The 17,732-nt window shown below is 56.5% G+C and overlaps 1 protein-coding gene across 1 annotated transcript in view; it reads right to left on the minus strand.

Annotated features, from left to right (window-relative positions):
• Positions 1-15,940, minus strand: part of DISP3 (dispatched RND transporter family member 3) — a gene marked incomplete at its 5' end in the record, with an annotated part of 28,018 nt that extends 12,078 nt beyond the window's left edge. The window contains 10 exons of the mRNA XM_081088127.1: positions 1,370-1,483; positions 3,808-3,969; positions 4,764-4,925; positions 5,162-5,310; positions 7,149-7,288; positions 9,293-9,453; positions 9,985-10,119; positions 11,003-11,139; positions 13,974-14,193; positions 14,857-15,940. Coding sequence (XP_080944253.1) covers positions 1,370-1,483; positions 3,808-3,969; positions 4,764-4,925; positions 5,162-5,310; positions 7,149-7,288; positions 9,293-9,453; positions 9,985-10,119; positions 11,003-11,139; positions 13,974-14,193; positions 14,857-15,940 — 2,464 coding nt within the window. The remainder of the gene's footprint in view (positions 1-1,369; positions 1,484-3,807; positions 3,970-4,763; positions 4,926-5,161; positions 5,311-7,148; positions 7,289-9,292; positions 9,454-9,984; positions 10,120-11,002; positions 11,140-13,973; positions 14,194-14,856) is intronic.
• Positions 15,941-17,732: the final 1,792 nt, after the last annotated feature.

The raw sequence follows: 17,732 nt of genomic DNA on the forward strand, positions 1-17,732 counted from the left end.
GAGGTGGCTGCACGGACAGTGGGGGAGACGAGGTGGCGGTCAGCGGTTCGGGTGGTGGCATGGGCGGAGGGAGTGGCAGCGATGGGAAGCTGTTGGTGGAGATGTGTCGGCATGGACCAGGGGAGTGAGTGACACCAGTGATGGGAGCAGTGTGAACGGGGGGCCGGGGCTGCTAAGGACAATGGTGGGCACAGATGGGGTGACCATGGTCATGTAGAACTGCCCTGTGGGGCACTTAATTCCCACACGTGTCCTAGCACCCCGGCTCTGATGGCGACCCCAGCGTCGGGAAGCCCCTGCCCTCCCCGGCTCGGGATGGGTTTGGTGCACAGGGCAGGTTCACGGGCACCACAGGCTGGCCGGAGCGGTGGCAGGAGGGGAGCCCACAGGCTGGGAGGAGCGGTGGCAGGAGGGGAGCCCACAGGCTGGGAGGAGCGGTGGCAGGAGGGGAGCCCACAGGCTGGGAGGAGCGGTGGCAGGAGGGGAGCCCACAGGCTGGGCGGAGGGGTGGCAGGAGGGGAGCCCACAGGCTGGGCGGAGGGGTGGCAGGAGGGGAGCCCACAGGCTGGGCGGAGGGGTGGCAGGAGGGGAGCCCACAGGCTGGGAGGAGCGGTGGCAGGAGGGGAGCCCACAGGCTGGGCGGAGGGGTGGCAGGAGGGGAGCCCACAGGCTGGGCGGAGCGGTGGCAGGAGGGGAGCCCACAGGCTGGGCGGAGCGGTGGCAGGAGCGGAGCCCACAGGCTGGGCGGAGGGGTGGCAGGAGGGGAGCCCACAGGCTGGAGCGGTGGCAGGAGGGGAGCCCACAGGCTGGGAGGAGCGGTGGCAGGAGGGGAGCCCACAGGCTGGGAGGAGCGGAGCCCACAGGCTGGGCGGAGCGGTGGCAGGAGGGGAGCCCACAGGCTGGGCGGAGGGGTGGCAGGAGGGGAGCCCACAGGCTGGGCGGAGCGGTGGCAGGAGCGGAGCCCACAGGCTGGGAAGAGCGGTGGCAGGAGGGGAGCCCACAGGCTGGCGCGGTGGCAGGAGGGGAGCCCACAGGCTGGGCGGAGCGGTGGCAGGAGGGGAGCCCACAGGCTGGGCGGAGGGGTGGCAGGAGGGGAGCCTACAGGCTGGGAGGAGCAGCGGCAGGAGGGGAGCCCACAGGCTGGGAGGAGCGGTGGCAGGAGGGGAGCCCACAGGCTGGCTGGGGACAGCTGGTGGGACAGGGGCGGAGGGCCCGGTTCACCCTGAGTCCACCCGCCACCCAGTCCCTCCACAGTGACCCAAGAACACAGGCTCTTGTCCCACCGCCTGCTCTCCTCACGGGCTCCCACGCCCTAGCACGGCAGGGTCTCCCGACACCCCCACCCCAGGCAGACCCCACATCCACTGACCCTGCGGGGTGACCTCCGGCCGGCTGGCCCACAGGACCCCGGAGCCCCGCTTCTTCTTCTCCAGGGACGTCCGGATGTTGTTCTGCAGGCTGTGCGGCTTCTCCTGGAACAGACCTACCCCCACCCCCGAGCTGGGTCAGGGGCAGCAGGGCCGGCCTGGCTGGGACCGGCGGGGGCGGGCAGGGGCGGGGATTGGTGACCACCCCACGGACATGGAGCCCAGGACCCTCAGCCTGGGGAGAGGGAGTGTCAGGGATCTGAAAGAAATTAAGTGGAACTAAAAAAAATAAAAGACATCGAATATTGAATGTACAGGAACCTTAAGGCAAGAGAAAGGCAGCCGCCAGCCAGAGCCTCCTGAAGCTTCCCCCCTCCTCGCCGGGCCTCACTCCCCTCCTGTCAGATGGGTGACACCGGACCTCCAGGGGCTGCAATAGGGGCTGGCGATAGATGCTCAATTAGAGCACTTATAGGGGCAGCTAGAAACGGAATGCTCCCAGCTCGCAGGAGTGCTGGAGGCTCTCCTGTTTTGCCCAAGCATTGCAGGTGGGTTTTATTTGTTAATGAGAGAAACGTCACACCTCCAAAAGTTTAATCCTCACAACACTCCTAGGAGGTCGCTGTTATTAACCCCATTGGAGGGGGAAGAAAGCGGAGGGTCCGGGAGGTTGGGGGACCTGCAGAGGAGCCGAGAGGCTGAGAGCCCCAGGAGGGCCCAGGCTTGTCTGCCCCTAAAGCCTTTTTGCTACAATCAGGAGGGGTCCCTTTAGGAGGCAGTCCGGAGAGCTAAGAGACAGAAGAGGCTGGGGGCTGGACTCCGACTGGGGTCCTGGTCCTTCCCCAGCTGCTCCCGGGAACGTCGGGGTCACCCTGGGGCCTGTCCCTCTGTGACATGGGAGTGGACGGGGCTCGTGGCCTCCTGGCCCCGAGGGATCGCAGGAGCCCTGGGAGCGGCGGTGATCACGGAGCTTAATTTGTGAGCCCAGGCGGCAGGAGAGGAGCCGGGATGTGGCCGGGGCTGGCTCCAATCTAGGAGGGGCTCTTCGGGCACCTCTCCGAGCTGCAGCCAATTATCATGCATTTGGCCGATGCCATTACCGAGGGGAGGCCAAGTCAGTGCGAACACCGCCCTAATTAGACGAAGGCAATTACAGCAGCCAGCGATCTCCTCCCAGGAGCCGGCGCGGTCGCCCAAGCATCTTCTCATTCGGTTTCTAACGACCCAATCAAAGCTGGGTGACCTTGGGTCGACTCCCCCTGCCCTAACCCTGACTTCAGGCTCCCCTCTGTAAAATGAGGGCCTGGCCCCAGCCCCCCACCGTCCCTCCCTTCCAGCCTGGCTAACCCCTTCCCATTCCTCCGGTCTCAGCTTAGACGCCGCCTCTTCCAGGAAGCCTTCCATGATGCTGCGCTCCACAGTCACCCTGTTCTTCCTCCATCACAGCTCAGGTCTACTATGACAATGGCTGGCCGCTAGCAGTGGGACGAACTCCCTGAGCTCAGGAAGCCGGTCCTACCTGTTGCGGCCTCCCCGGCGCCAGGTAGCCGACACCCAGGGTGCATTTGTTTAATGAAATGTGGGAACACGGAGCGTGGGCCTCACGTCTTTCAGGCTAACACTTCTTGAGACCCCACAGGGGACCCCCAGATGGGAACCCTTGCCGGGAGCCGGTCCATCCTTGCTGCTTGACACAGTCGCTGCAGGGAAGAAACATCTGCACAGCACATGTTTCAAGGGACCTGGCGTATATGGCATACTGTTCTTGGCGCTATGTGTTTTAACCAAGGTCACCTCTCCGAGAAAGGTTGTTTCCCCAGGTAGGGATTTTCCCCTGAAGTTAGGGAGGGAATAAAACCCCTTAACTAAGTGCCAGGCGGATAGTTAATCACTTTAACTATGAACAATCACGCTTAAGCTACATAATCTTTACTCCCTGGAATGGAGATAAGAAATGCCCTAACCTTTGGAATAGAGATTGATAGGATTGGAATCAACTGGTATAAATACAGATGTAACAAGACAACAGGACACAGAACCTAGAGACAGAACCTGGCTACAGAACCTGGATAGAACATGGCAAGAGAACCTGGTGACTGAACCTGGCTGGAGAACCTGGACAGAACCTGGCTGGAGAACCTAGAAAGGGAACATGGCTACAGAACCTGGCTGGAGAACCTGGAGAACCTGGCTGGAGAACCTAGCAAGAGAACATGGACACAGAACCTGGCTGGAGAACCTGGAGAACCTGGCTGGAGAACCTAGCAAGAGAACATGGACACAGAACCTGGCTGGAGATCCTAACCAGAACTTGGCTAGAGATCCTGGCTAGGCTGCTGATCAACTGAACGCTGTCTCCGTGTCATTCCTTCTTCGCCAACTCCATCCACACCTTTGGGGACCCCTGGACCTGCTGGGGTTGGACCCCAGCAACCCTCACCTGAACAGGTGATACAGGAGATGCCCTCAGCGCTCAGGTTGTACTTGAGGTCCAGCAGCACCTGGATGTTGGTATCGGGCCGGAAGAGCAGGGGGGCCCGGCTGGCGGGGCGGAGCCGGCTGGCAAACACCAGGGACAGGATGAGGATGGAGACAAAGAGGCCTGCGAGGGAAGAGGCCACACTAGGTGGGGCTGGGGCTCCGGCGAGGCCTCCAGAGCCTTGGCAAAGGGCTGCTCCCTTCATGGGGGAGCAGGGGGCAGGGTCTCCCATGGAGTGGGCAGACCCCACATGCCGGCCTGTGGGTGGAGCTTGCTAGGGATCAGTCCTCCAGGGGTGGGGGTTGCTTGTTATGCGTCACTTGGGAATCAGGCTATAAGCCACAAGCTCACACTCCTGGACAAGCAGTCACCATCTTAGCACATTTAGTTTATAGAGAGCTGGCTCGCCCAGTGTTTGCACACAGCCCTAAATACTGTCCCTGATAATGAGGATGATAACAATGGCACTTGGAGTTTATTGAGCACTTACTGCATGCCATGCACTCTGCCATGCCTCCCAAGTGCCATAGAGACAGACCCTGTAACTATCTTCCATCACAGGACAGGAAACTGAGGGGCAGGCGGGTGGACATAGCCAAGGCCGCACAGCTAGCACATGGTACAATGAGGAGTCCAACTCAGCCGAGTTGGTCTAACTTCAGAGCCCAACACGGTGACTGGCGCATAGTAGGTGCTCAATAAACAAAAGCTGTTGAGGACCAGCTTCAGTGGACACAGGTGGGAGGTGAGGCTCAGGGAGAGTGTGGATGCCAACGCAGGTCTCTGACCTCTCGCTCATCTGCAGGACGGGGTGGGGTCCCAGTGCCTACATGTCCTTTGGGGGAGTCTGCTCCCCACACTCTGACACTGGGTAGAGGTTATAAGATAGAGGGTGAGGAGGATGGGGGTCCACTCACCCACAATCACCCAGCGGCTCTTGACGGCTGACCACAGGACCCAGTGGTGCAGCAGCTCCTGCAGCTGAGCAATGAGCTGGCCCCGGCTGCCCCTGTCAGGGACGGGCTGCAGGCCGGTGGGGGGCACAGACACCAAAGACACGTCCCCCAGCTCCAGAGACACTGCCGGGCAGAGCGGGGGCCTGTGAGAGGCCTGGCCCAGACCCAGACCTGAGTCAAAGCCCGCCCTGTCTCCACCCTCTCCGGGAAAGCCCAAATGCACGATGGGGAGCCCCCAGGCCACTGGCCCAGCCCCCTGCCTAAGGGCCAGCCCTTCCTCAAACCATCTTGTCCAGAGTCACTCCCCTGGCAGAGGCAGCCCCAGGCCTCACCAGGGTCAGGCCTGTGCCACCTCTTACCTGGCTCCTCCTCTACATTCAGCAAGGGGATGTCATCGTCCAGGTAGGGCAGGGGGCCCTGGGCGGGGCCACCCCCGGCCCGCTCCGGAGTGGCGAACACGTCCCCGGGGAAGTGCAGGGAGCTCTTGCGGCCACACTTCTGGTGGCAGCTAGGGAGAGAGTGGGGAGAGGGGTGAGCCCGATGGTCTGGGTGTCCGGGGAGACTGGGGCCGGGTCCTGGCGACCACAGGAACCCAGGTCTCACGCCGCCACTGACATCTCACCCGGCACATTCACCATGGACTGCAGAAACCTGCCCTGACTGCCTTCCATCACCCCAGCGACTCCTCTGAGGGACAAATAGTGACCAAGCAGCCATTACCCAGGGAGCGGGGATGACAACATGCAGACCCCCACCCATCACGGTGACCAAAGCAAGGGTCCTGCCTGTGCTGGCACAGGCCCAGGGCCCTGACCGGGAGGAGAAGGAAGTGGGGAGGGCTGAGCGTGTGGCCACGGCCTTGGTGGAGAGAATGTGGGGGAGACGAGGCTTACCCTAGGAACACGACCAATGCGCCCGGCGAACATAAAGAGTGCTCGGTGCCAGGCAGCAGCTACCAGCCCCAGGGGAATTCTCTCACTTAATCCTCACAGGAATCCTACCCAGGAATTACACTTGTTTCACCGAAACAGACAAGCCAACTGAGATGCAGGGAGGTTGAGTCCTACGCCCGAGGTCCCAGCTGCTGAGCAAAGAGGCTGAGGCTGGAGCCCAAGGCTGGGCAGACTGCCCACTGCGTCCACTTGGTCCCCGGCCCCAACCTGGGGGCTGGGGGTGAAGATGGAGATGGGGGAGGCATATTTGGTATCTCTGTAGAGATTAGAAAACGCATCCTTCCCCAAGACTTTTTGCCTCTGTCCTGAAACTGTCATAGAAATAGCCAAATGAGGCCCAGCCGGTGTGGCTTAGTGGTTAGGTGTCGACCCATGAACCAAGAGGTTACTGGTGCAACTCCCAGTCAGGGCACATGCCCAGGTTGTGAGCTCGATCCCCAGTAGGGGGCGTGCCAGGAGGCAGCCAATTGATGCTTCTCTCTCATCGATGTTTCTATCTATCCTCCATTTCTCTCTCTCTAAAATCAATAAAAACATTTAAAAGAAAAGAAACAGTCAGATGTGAATGCCCACAGTGCACGGCAGTGCCTCAGCTGGAGTGGCCTTGGGCAGTGCCCAGCCCGCACGACCACCCATGAGCGGTGAAGTCTGAACCCCGAGCTGGGCTTCCAACCCTTTCCTACCACTCCTGGCTCACATGGTCAGGTGACATGTCACAGAACCCCGACATTCCTGCCTTTGTGTCCTGCCCCCAGGCCAGAGACCCTCCCTCCTTCCTCAGTATCCCAGCCTAGGCAGACCCCGGGCCAGACTCCATCCCCTTTCTCCCCTCCCTCCCTCCCTCCTTCCCTCTTTCCCTTCCTTCTCCGGCCACCAGATCCACGAGATCCTGAGCCCTCAGCTTCCCGCAGCAACTCTGGACTCATATGTTCGACTTGGCACACGGCTCCTGTGTCTACATATTGTTTCTCCACCAAGACCAGAGCCTTGGGGGCATTTAACATGCTGACTAAGAGCCTGGGATCCAGGTCAGGTTTTCTTGGGTTTATTCGGCTCTGCTGCCTACTAAGTGGGTGACCTGGAGAAACGTGCTTAACCTCCCCAAGCCCTTGTTTCCTCATCTGTAAAATGGGCAGAATGAGGGGAACCAGCTCCCTGGGTCCCGGGGGGAGGTGGGGGGTGTCAATATGATCAGTACCAAAGCGCTTTGCCCACTTCCTGGCACACAGCAGGTGGTCACAAGTGGGACCCTCCCGACAGGGTTCTCTTCTCCTTCCTTGTCCCCTGGCAGCGTAGGATTGGGCATACAAAAGGTGCTCAAAAACGAATCAAAAGGGACTGTTAAGGACTTTCAGGGAGTGGACAGGCCCCCCACCCCACCTGCCCAGCTCACCTGGTCTGGCAGGCGCCCTCTAGTGGTGCCATGTAAAGACTCCAGATGCCCAGGGCAGCAGGCATGGTGAAGAGCACAGCCAGCCAGCAGCAGGACACGATGAGGGACATGAACAGGCCAAAGTCATGGACGGCCGGGATCTGGCGACGGAGGGGTAGAAGAGATGAGGGGGCAGAAGGATGTGGGGCTGGTCAGGCCTGGAGCCCAGGGGCCTGCGGACTCTACAGCCAAAGGCACTCAGGACCTCAGACCACTCCACTCCCTAAGGCAGGACGAGGAGGCCAGGCTGCTGGGATGGCGACCACTGGCCCAGGAGGACATCGGAAGACAAGGGCTGGTGCCAGGGGACACAACAGGGGAGGGAGAGAAGGCTCCTGTCTGTGCTGCAGCCCACTGCCTAGAACAGTGCCTGGCATAGAGCAAGCGCGATCACCGTCATCACATGAATGACTGGGAGCCAGACACACCCCGTTAGACCAGGCCACACGTTAGTGAGGGGAAAGGGAGCGAACGCTGCCACGTGACAGGAAGAGGGAGCCTGGAGCTCAGAGCAATGGGCGTGCTCCAGAATTGTTACAGGGACCGGCACGGGAGAAAACCGTAGGCAACAAGCAGACAAGCCTTCACTGCTTGTGAAACACTTTCACAGTCATCTCATTTCAGTCCCCGCCTAATCCACACATGAGGAAAGTGAGGCTCAGAGAGGTTAACAACCTGCCTAAGGTCACACAGCCAGTAAATGGCAGGGGTGGGCTTTGGACTCAGCTCTGCCTGCTTCCTGGATGTGGTTCTCTAGGAAGGCCTGGATTATCCCAAAGCATCTAGTGCAGCGGTTCTCAACCTGTGGGTCGTGACCCCTTTGGCGGTCGAACGACCCTTTCACAGGGGTCGCCTAAGACCATCCTGCATATCAGATATTTACATGACGATTCATAACAGTAGCAACATGACAGTTATGAAGTAGCAACGAAAATAATTTTATGGTTGGGTCACAACATGAGGAACTGTATTGAAAGGGCCAGAAGGTTGAGAACCACTGATCTAGTGGTTTCTTGAGGAGAGCGGGTACAGCGTTTGAACAGGCTCAAGCCTGGGACTAATGAGAGGGCACGATCCTCTTGTGGCAAAGCCACGTGCAAGTCCCAGCACAATTATAGCCAAAGGCGATAGTTGTGAGCTTGACTTTATGGTCTGAACCTGTGGTCCCACGTGGCTGAGTGATATGGGCTACGGGAGGTGCAGCAAGTAAACAAAGCTTGATCCGGTGCATGTAATTGAGTAGATTCGAAACCGAGAGAACATTGTAAACATCTTGACCACGCCCTTTCTTTGCCTCGTGGAATCTGGCTATAAAATGAAGACTCGGCTTGCAGGCTGTGGTGCTATCTCTCCATCAGAGAGGGCAGCGTCCCACCTAGCCCCAGCTTTATTCCCTTGTCCGTCTTTTCTAAATCCTTCACCGCCCCCTCTCAGGTTGACCCATGGCCGTGCCGGCTCAGCAGTTTCTAAATGGGATGCTCAGCCCAGGCGATGAAACCCCTCAGGAACTCAAGCAGGCTCACAGCCTTTCAGGTTCTATCAGCACCAACAGCCCGACCCAAACTCAGAGCCTTCTCCTGAGCCCAACTCAGAAGCCCAGAGGAGCATGGGGCCGGCCAAAGGACGGTCAGTGTGAGTGATGACTACGCAGTACCAAGCCCATGGGTGGAAAGAGCCAGTGGTCAGGAGACGTGGTCAGGCTCACCAGTTACCAGCTGTGTGACCTCGGAGAAGTCACGCTACCTCTCTGGGCCTCAGTGTATCTATTAGGAAAACAAGGATGTAATGACGTCTTTGTCACAAGTATTTCATGAGGACTAAATGCAAAAGAACTTTGGAAACTGCCAAATGCTCTTCAGGGCAGATGCTGGATTACTATTAATGAGCATCAATAATACATTTTATTTGTATTATTATAATCGTCTCATTTGTTAAGTTCTGGTAATCGTGATAAGTCACAAAAATGGATTCTGCCGACATGGCAAGAGCCTGAGAAAAAGGCTGTGTGGCCACAAGAGAAGGGGCGGTGGAAGGAGCAGAGAACGGGGCCAGGGGAGTATGGGAGAGATCGGGAGGTGGGGGCAGGCACAGAGGCGGTCCCCGACCTGGGAGAAGACGTTGGCTGCGTAGGCGGCGGCCGTGGTCAGGGAGGTGAAGAAGGTGGCCTTGCCTGCCGTCTGGATGGTGTGGATCATCCGAAGCTGCGGGTCTTCCAGGTGGGTGGCCTGGCGGTAGGTGTTGATGAACACGAAGACGTCGTCCACACCTGCAGGAGGGAGTCCCGGGCCAGCGGGCAGGCTCAGGATCACTCTGCTGTCTCCAGGATCAGACCCAGGCTGGGCCGAGCCCAACCCGGAGGGGAGCCCTGAGAGGTCAGGCTCCAGGGAAATCCTGCTTCTCAGGTAGGAGTTTGGAAAGACCCAGCTGACCCTTGGGTCCACCCATCAGGAGTCCAAGCCCCATCCTCCATGCTCTTTGGCCACACCCCACTCCCACAATGAGGTTCCTTCTTCCAAATCTTTGCCTCTTCCCGCCTCTGCTAGACTTCCCCCACCATTCTTAACCTCTATCCAGTAGACTCACCTGCTCCTCCCACCCTTGGGGCTTCCACCACCATATGCCAGGGCTCTGCTCCTCACCCCTATTCTACCTCCCACCACACTCTGAGGCTTCGAGGTCTGAGAGGGACTTTCTGGAGACTTCACAGGAGCCAGGCTTTGCATCCAGGGATAAGGCCCTTTCTGGGGCAGAGTTCTCAAGTGGGAAGCCCGTCGCCATGGCAACGGGGGCAACTCACCAATGCCCACTATCACGAAGGCAGCCACGCCGTTGAGGATGCCCAAGTACTGAACACCAAAGACCACGTGGTACAGGAAGAGTGCCACCAGACAGCTGAGGCCAATGCTGGCGATCCCAAAGAAGGACAGGAACACTGGGTGGGGCAAGGGGACAGGGAATACAGTGGGGGGACCCCATGGAACACACCCCCTCTTTAGTGTCCCTGACCATGGCTGGTCCTGCCTCACACCTGCCCCCCACCATGGAGTACTCTTCAGCACCCCCTCCATGCCCAGCATAGTTCTCCATACCCAGCGAAGGGGCTAAACCCGAGACCCGAGGGGCAGAGGAAGCCATCTCTGAGTAAGGCAGTCTGCTCAAGGGCCCTCATCTTTGCAGAACTTATCTCAAGGGCCATTAGGAAATTGCAAACATTACATATCTATTTTGTGCCTGCCATCCCAGTAGGCAAAGGCCCCGTGGGGATCGGCAGTGTGTCTGTGATGTTTACCGCTGGATCCCTGAAACCTTAGAGCATCAGGCACAGAGTTGGTGGCAGTTAATATTTGTTACATGGATGAATGAATGAATGTCTTTTTCATTTTCATTTGGGCAATAGAGAGTTCCTACTGTATACACAGTATGAAGAACTAGGGTACATGGGAAGGTAGTACTGGAAAAGTACACTGGGGGGCAGAAATGTGGCTGATTTGGGACTAAAACAGTGTGCAGAATAATCCATAATAAGGTTCCAATACTCCAGACTCCCCCAAACAAGGTTACCAGCAAGAACAATAATGGTCAAAGGGCAAAAGGTTAAACTGTGTGAGGTCCCGGGAGTGGGGGCCCTTGGGTAAGGCCCACCTGCCTTCTGGACCTCAGCCTACCTGCCTGGGGTTGGAAAGTGTTTTCTGAGCACCCTTCCCCACCAGCTCTGACATGGTGGAGAGAAGACTATTTCTGGCATTTTTGAGAAGGAAGGCTTTGTCCAGATAGGAGCACGCTGGGAGGAGACAAGACCTCCAGAGAAGGCCTACCTGAGCAGGAGGTGAGGATGTAAACGAGGGCGGCAATGCAGCTGCTGCTGATAAAGGCCAGGAGCATGTCGTTGTTGAAGGTTCTGCGCACCTCATAATCAAAGAGGTCTGTCCCCCCATAAAGAACCTGGACTTTGCTGGGGGAAGGAAGGAACATGGACAGAGAAAGATGGAAGTGGATTAGAGATGGCTGTCAACACTTGAGGAGCACCAGGTGTTATCCACATAAACGGCAGATTAGATACAACAGAAGACAGATCAGTGAACTGGAATATCTAAACCCAAACATAAAAGAAAAAAACTAGAGAAGAGCATTTGAAACTCAGTGAAAAGAGCTAACATTCATGTAATTAGAATCCTAAAAGGAAAAGAAACAGAAAGTGAGGCAGAGGCAATATTTGAAGAGACAATAGCCAGGAAATTCCTAAAACGGATTCTAGTTATCAACCCATGGATTCAAGAAGTTCTATGCACCCCAAGCAGAACAAAGAAAACCACACCAACATAAATCATAGTAAGACTGGTGAAACCAAAGACAAAGAGAAATCTTAAAAGCTGCCACAGGAAAAAGGACAATCATTCAAAGGACAACAAAAAGATGGACAGCTGACTTTCCCACAGAAATGATGGGAGTCAGAGCACAATGGATCAACATCATTAAAAGAAAATAACTGGCCGAAACCGGTTTGGCTCAGTGGATGGAGCGTCGGCCTGCGGACTGAAAGGTCCCAGGTTCGATTCCGGTCAAGGGCATGTACCTGGGTTGCGGGCACATCCCCAGTGGGGAGTGTGCAGGAGGAAGCTGATCGATGTTTCTCTCTCATCGATGTTTCTAACTCTCTATCTCTCTCTCTCTTCCTCTCTGTAAAAAATCAATAAAATATATATAAAAATAAAAAAAGAAAATAACTGCCCATTTATAATTCTAAACCAGTAGACATATACTTTAAAAATAAAAGTAAAAGAAGTTTCCTCAGCAAACAAAGGAGAATTTGTCACCAGAAAACCTGTACTAAAAAACATACTAAAGAGAGTTCTTCAGATATAAGGAAAATTATCCCAGAGGGAAACATAAAATTGTAGAAAGTAATGAAGAGCAACAGAAAAGGTAAATATGTGAGTAAATATAAATGAAAACTGACTCAGTAAAACAATACTGTAGTGTCTTATGAGGTTTAAAATGTATATTGAATTAAAATGCATGCAACAAAAATGCAAAAGGCTGAAGGGTTATAAATGCAGTGAACTGTGTTCTAAGATTCTAATATTATCATGGAAGTAGTAAAAGTGACAATTTGTATTATTCTGTAATAAGTCAAGGTGCACGTTACCATCTCTTGGGTAACCAATAATAGAATAATAAAAAAGATTTTATTAATCCAAAGGAAGGTGCTAAGTCACGTCTACAAAGGTCCTGCTTGTCACTACTCCCATGAAGCTCTGGGAAGACAGGAAGGGGGAGAGAGGCTTTTTACCCAGAGCAGGTGTGTTGCCTCAGCAGCTGAGCGTATCAGGCAGAGGCGTTGGTATCTAAAACCCTGAAGTTCCTTCTACAGCCAGCCCCTCCCAGCTTCCCAACCCAGGCAAGTACCTTTCCCTCCCCCAGACAAACCCCTGCTAAGGTGTTCCTGGTGCTGTGCAAGAGGCTAAGCCTGTAGAAATGAGCCAGGAGCAATCCCAGTCCTCAACAAACTCACACTCTAGTGAGACATAATTAAACCAGAACTTCCTCCAACTTTAATGTGCAAACAAGTCACCTGGAAATCCTGTAGGTGTAGGAAAGGCCTGGAGACTCTGAGATTCTGCATTTCTAACAAGCCCCAGGAACTGCGGGTGCTGCTGATTTGAGGACTGCACCTCGAGTGACAAGGAATTAAACGACTGAAATACAGATGGGCAAGGGCTATGATGAAACTGTAGCTCAGAGAGGTGAAATACATCTCTGAAACTCCCACAGCTGAGTGGAGTAACTGGGTCTGACTGCAAAGCCTGTGTATGCTCTTTATTGCCTCCCTTGGGGAGAAGGAGGGGGACTGTGGCAGGGGGTAGAAGGGCATTTAATCCAAGCCTCAGGGAAGAATCTTCCCAGGCTGGATCTTAGAGGACACACGGGGGTCTGCCTGACAAAGAAGCAGGGCTGGGAGGAGCTCCTAACACAGCAACTGGCATAGAAAACCCAGGAGTGGGGACTTTGAATGAGAAAGCCTGGGTTTTAACCCCATCCCACCTCTTGTGGGCTTTGTAATTTTGGACGGCCCACTGTCCAATCTCTTAGCTCATTTCCTCCTGACTCCAGAAGGGTAGCAGCACTCGTCATCCCCATTACACAAGTAGGAAAACAGGCCCAGAGAAGTGAAGTGACTTGTCAACTATCTCCCTGGATATAGAGGAAGAGAGGAACTCCTCAATCCCTGGTTAATACTCTTTTCAGAAAGCCCTCAAGCACCATTGCAGGGAGAAAAAAAAAAAATCAATACCCAAGACCTCCAGGGCAAGAGTTCTGGGATTTCCTACCTCCTCCAGAGCTGTCAGGCTCACTAACCATTAGTGATGATCAAGAAGAGGAGCCTTTGACCTGTCAGAGGGATAGCGAGGCTATATCTGGCTCTGCCCCTGATTGGACAGAAAGACTTCCTAGGGAAAAGGTTGCAGGGAAGGGGATCTGGGGCTTATGAGAAAGAAGCACCTGGAAACCAATTCCCTATCCCAGTGGTCAGCAAACTGCGGCTCTTTGGCCCCTTGAGTGTGGCTCTTCCTAAGCCTTAGGAGTACCCTAATTAAGTTAATAACAATGTACCTACCTATATAGTTTCAGTTTAAAAAATTTGGCTCTCAAAAGAAATTTCCATCGTTGTACTGTTGATATTTGGCTCTGTTGACGAATGAGTTTGCCGACCACTGGCCTATCCTAATATAGCCCTTCCCTGGTGCACGCACGGGCAGGCACTCACGGGGGTGGCCGGACGCCTACCTGGTAGACTGCTTGGCCAGCATGGCCACGTAGGTGACCACGAAGCTCTGGAACTTGGCCCGCTGCTCCTCCCAGCGATCGTCCACGGAGTAGTAGTTGGGCAGGGGCGCTCCAAACAGGATCTCGCTGCGCAGGAGCGAGCTCTTGAGGTTTTCTGCAGACAGGCCCTCGTCCACGTACCAGTAGAACTCGGGGTGAGTCATGGCCAGCTCCAGGGAACCTGCAGGTGCAGGGGTGGGGGGGGGGTGCGGGTAAAGAGCTCAGCAGGTCAGCTCCCACCAGCCCTGCATCAGGGTCACCCTCCCCTCCTCAACACCTCGCCCCTTCGAAGGAAATGGGAAACTGCCCCTCGAGCAGCCCCAAGCTGTTCCTAATGGGGCAGAGGGATGGTTTAAGGGGGGCATGGGCAGGTTCTAGGCAGATTAAAGGCGGGACAGCGGAGGCTGAGCCTACCCCACGGGCGGGCAGCTCCCACTTAGTTGACATTTTCATTTTTGTTTGAGGTTCAGCTAACTCCAAGGCTCATAGACTAACTCCCAATCCCCTTCCATCCAGGCACGTGCCCAAACCTCCTTCCTTGCCTGCCCTGGATCTCATCTCACACCCAACCCTGCTACCAACCCTCTCTCACATGGCCCTCAGGCCTGCCCAGCGCTCAGCCCCAGCCTGACTCAGCCTCACAGCCAAGTCCCTCCCCAGCCTCCTTCCAGTCCCTGAAGTACTGAACCTTCCAAGCAACCTTCCAAACCCTGAACCCAGTCCCATTCAGGCCCCATTCCTTACAAGTCCCACCCCGAGGCTGCTTCAAACCCTGCCCCTTACAGACCCCCCTCCCGTCCCCCCCCCCCCCCCACACACACACCCCGCACCCTGTCCTGCTCACCCCGGATGTCCGCCAGGTCCTGGCCCAATCCATCGTAGTAGATCTTGCCGCCCCGCTCCGTGGGGAAGAAGTAGGTCATGAGCGAGCTGGGCGGGGAGCAGTAGGAGTAGGAGCCGAGCGGCAGGTCCTTGAGCACCTCGTGGGGCTTCCAGCAGAACTCCCTGAAGCCGGGGTGGTCCATGATTTTGCGCTCAATCTCGTGGATCGTGACCAGGCGCTCGCTGGTGAAAATGTTGCGCTCCGCGTCGCCACGGGCCAGGAAGATGAGCTCGATGCGCCAGTGGGCGTGGGTCTGGGTGTTGGTGCTCACGTAGGAGCGGGAGTAGTCCCACCGCGAGGCGCCCCGGCGGGCACGGCTCTGATTGGCCAGGGTGGGCGGGGTCCCCAGCTGGCCCCGCCCATTCCGGTCCAGCCTCTGGGTCAGCGGGGCTTCACTCTGGTTGGCTGCCAGATCTGCCTGGGTCGATGCGTCTCGAAGACGCCCACTCTGATTGGCTGCTGGCTTCCGGGCGGTGGAGGTGTCCCGCCCCGGGCCTGGGCCACACCCTGGGGCGGCCGGGACCGCGCGTGGGGCCCTGGCCACCCTCTGCGAGCGGTTGCCGAGGTGCAGCTGCTGCAGCTGCTCGGAGATGAGGCGCTGGAGCGTCTCGGAGGTGAAGTCCGCCAAGTCGCGCCGGTTTCGCCCCCAGGAGCCAAACTGGGACTTAAGCGCCAGAGCGAGAGCGTCGAAACGCTGGGAGGCCTCGTGGTTTCGGATCTCAAAGGCGTTGTAGGAGATGTCGATGTCCAGCGGCGGGTAGTAGAGGAACATGAAGGCCGACAGGGCCATGGGGATGCTGCAGCCCAGGAAGAGCACCAGCCCCGCGCAGCACGGGTTGGTGAAGGCCCAGCCCAAGGTGCTCCAGAAGCCGGAGGCTGGGGGCCGGGGGGGCAAGGTCCAGCCGCGCCAGCAACACTGTCCCTCTGCCCCAGCTTGGGGCCCCGGCTTCTGGGCTCTCCTAAAGGCCTCACCCGTTGCTTCCTCGTCTTCCTGCTCCTCCTCTAGCCACACATCCTGCAACAACGGGTCATCCTCTGAGTCCATCGCCTACAGAGGAGGGAGAGGGTCAGCAGGCTGGAGAGAGGGGAGGAGGGGGCCCCGGCTGCAGTCGCCCAGGCCTGGGCATTAACCCTGCCCGATCATAGACACGAACAAATACCGCAATGGAATTGCATCCAGCAGTTCAGTTCAACGGAACTGAACTCAACCACACCTGCACAAAACATATATTGAGTAACTATAAAGTACCTTCTAGAAGTATGAAGGGAGAGGGAAAGAACTTGATCTTTGGAACAAGATGGACCCTGGTTTGGGTCCTGGCAGTGTGAACATTGGCAAGACAGTGAACCTCTGAACCTCAGAGTCTTCGTAAAAGAGAGATGGCCATTCCTGCCTCACACAATGGGGCGGGGGGGGGGGGGGGGGGCAGGGTGGAAGCGCTCTGCAGTCTGTGTAGTACATTAGTTATTTTCTGTCACATAAACAGATTTTTTGGTCTCTCCCTCCCCCCCCCCCACCCCCACCCCTTGGGGAGTGTAAGGTGCCCGTCCATTGCCCATGCAGCTGTGCCAGGGCTAGATGCGGGCCACGGCTCTCCTCAAGAACTCCTCTCAACACCTCCCCGCCCCGTCTGTGGGACGCTGCAGCTGCAGCCACTGTTTGTCAGGCTCAGACCACTTAACATGCAGCTCCAGCAACAGCAAACCTTTGGGCACAGGCAGGGGCCAGGCATCTGTCTCCCTAGGACTTGGGAACAAGCAGCAGGGGGGGTGGGGGAGGGGGCCTGGCAGGAGAGGGCAGGGCCGGGCAGCTTAAGGACTCCAGCAGGGTGGCCTGAAGGCAAGGAGGCCTCCTGGCATCCCTGGGCAGGACCTGTCCCCCTTGTCCTGCCTGCCCTCTGTTTGGATGGAGAGAGACTCATTATCCGGTTAGATGTCAGGCAGTGAGAGAAGGAAGCTAATTATGCCAGAGCTGGCTAATTAATGCTGCCTTTCCTATTAACATTCTCTGGAGTGCTTCATTTCAATTAGACAGTCTGTCCGGGTAGAGAGGGGGCTGCCGTTAGCCCAGAGAAAGTGGGGAACAGAGGGTGAGGGGAAAGGAAGGAAACCGACAAAGAGACTAGATCAGAGAGGAGAGGGGAACTGGGGGGCAGGGGGCGATAGAGATGCAAATAGAAAAACAAAGGAAGAGATTAACAGAGTGAGCAGGATGGTGGGTGGGAGAGGAACTAGGAAAGCAGAAGACTTGCAAGGGAGAGAGGCCGGGAAGGGGCGGGACTGCTCCTGTCCTCTGCATGGTTCCTATCCGTGAAATAATTAAACTTCCCCTCTGCGGTGCCCTAAAGCGAGCCTGACGAAGACATACTAACCGCAGAGGCTTGATTTGTATTAGCAGAAACTCCTGAGTGTGAGCCGGAGGTGGCTCCGACTCACTTTGTCTCCGAAGAGCAAAACCCAGGCTGCACGTGGAGGTGGACGGAGGGGCCTGTGGAGCCTGGGTCCCATTCCCAGCCTTCAAAGGAAGCTGGAGGTGAGAGTGGAGAGGGGCAGGGGCCACTTTGGCACTTTTTCTGGGAACCAAGTCCATCCCCCCCATCCCCAGTCTCAGCCTCCTTTCAGGGTATAGGTTTACAATGTGTTCGTCTGTTAGGATGTCAAAGGCCAAGATTCTGGGTCTGTCACAGCAGCACTCCTTGGGTGATTTGGGGGCCCCTCTATCCCGCTGCTGCTCCCCTAGGAATGCTACTCCCTTTCCCAGCTGCCCAAATCTAAAGCATCTTTAAAGGCCGTACTCAAGTGTCACCTCTGCCAAGAAGCCTTCTCAGATCTGAACA

This window comes from Myotis nattereri, assembly GCF_964212035.1.
Source record: "Myotis nattereri genome assembly, chromosome: 3".
NCBI lineage: Eukaryota > Metazoa > Chordata > Mammalia > Chiroptera > Vespertilionidae > Myotis > Myotis nattereri.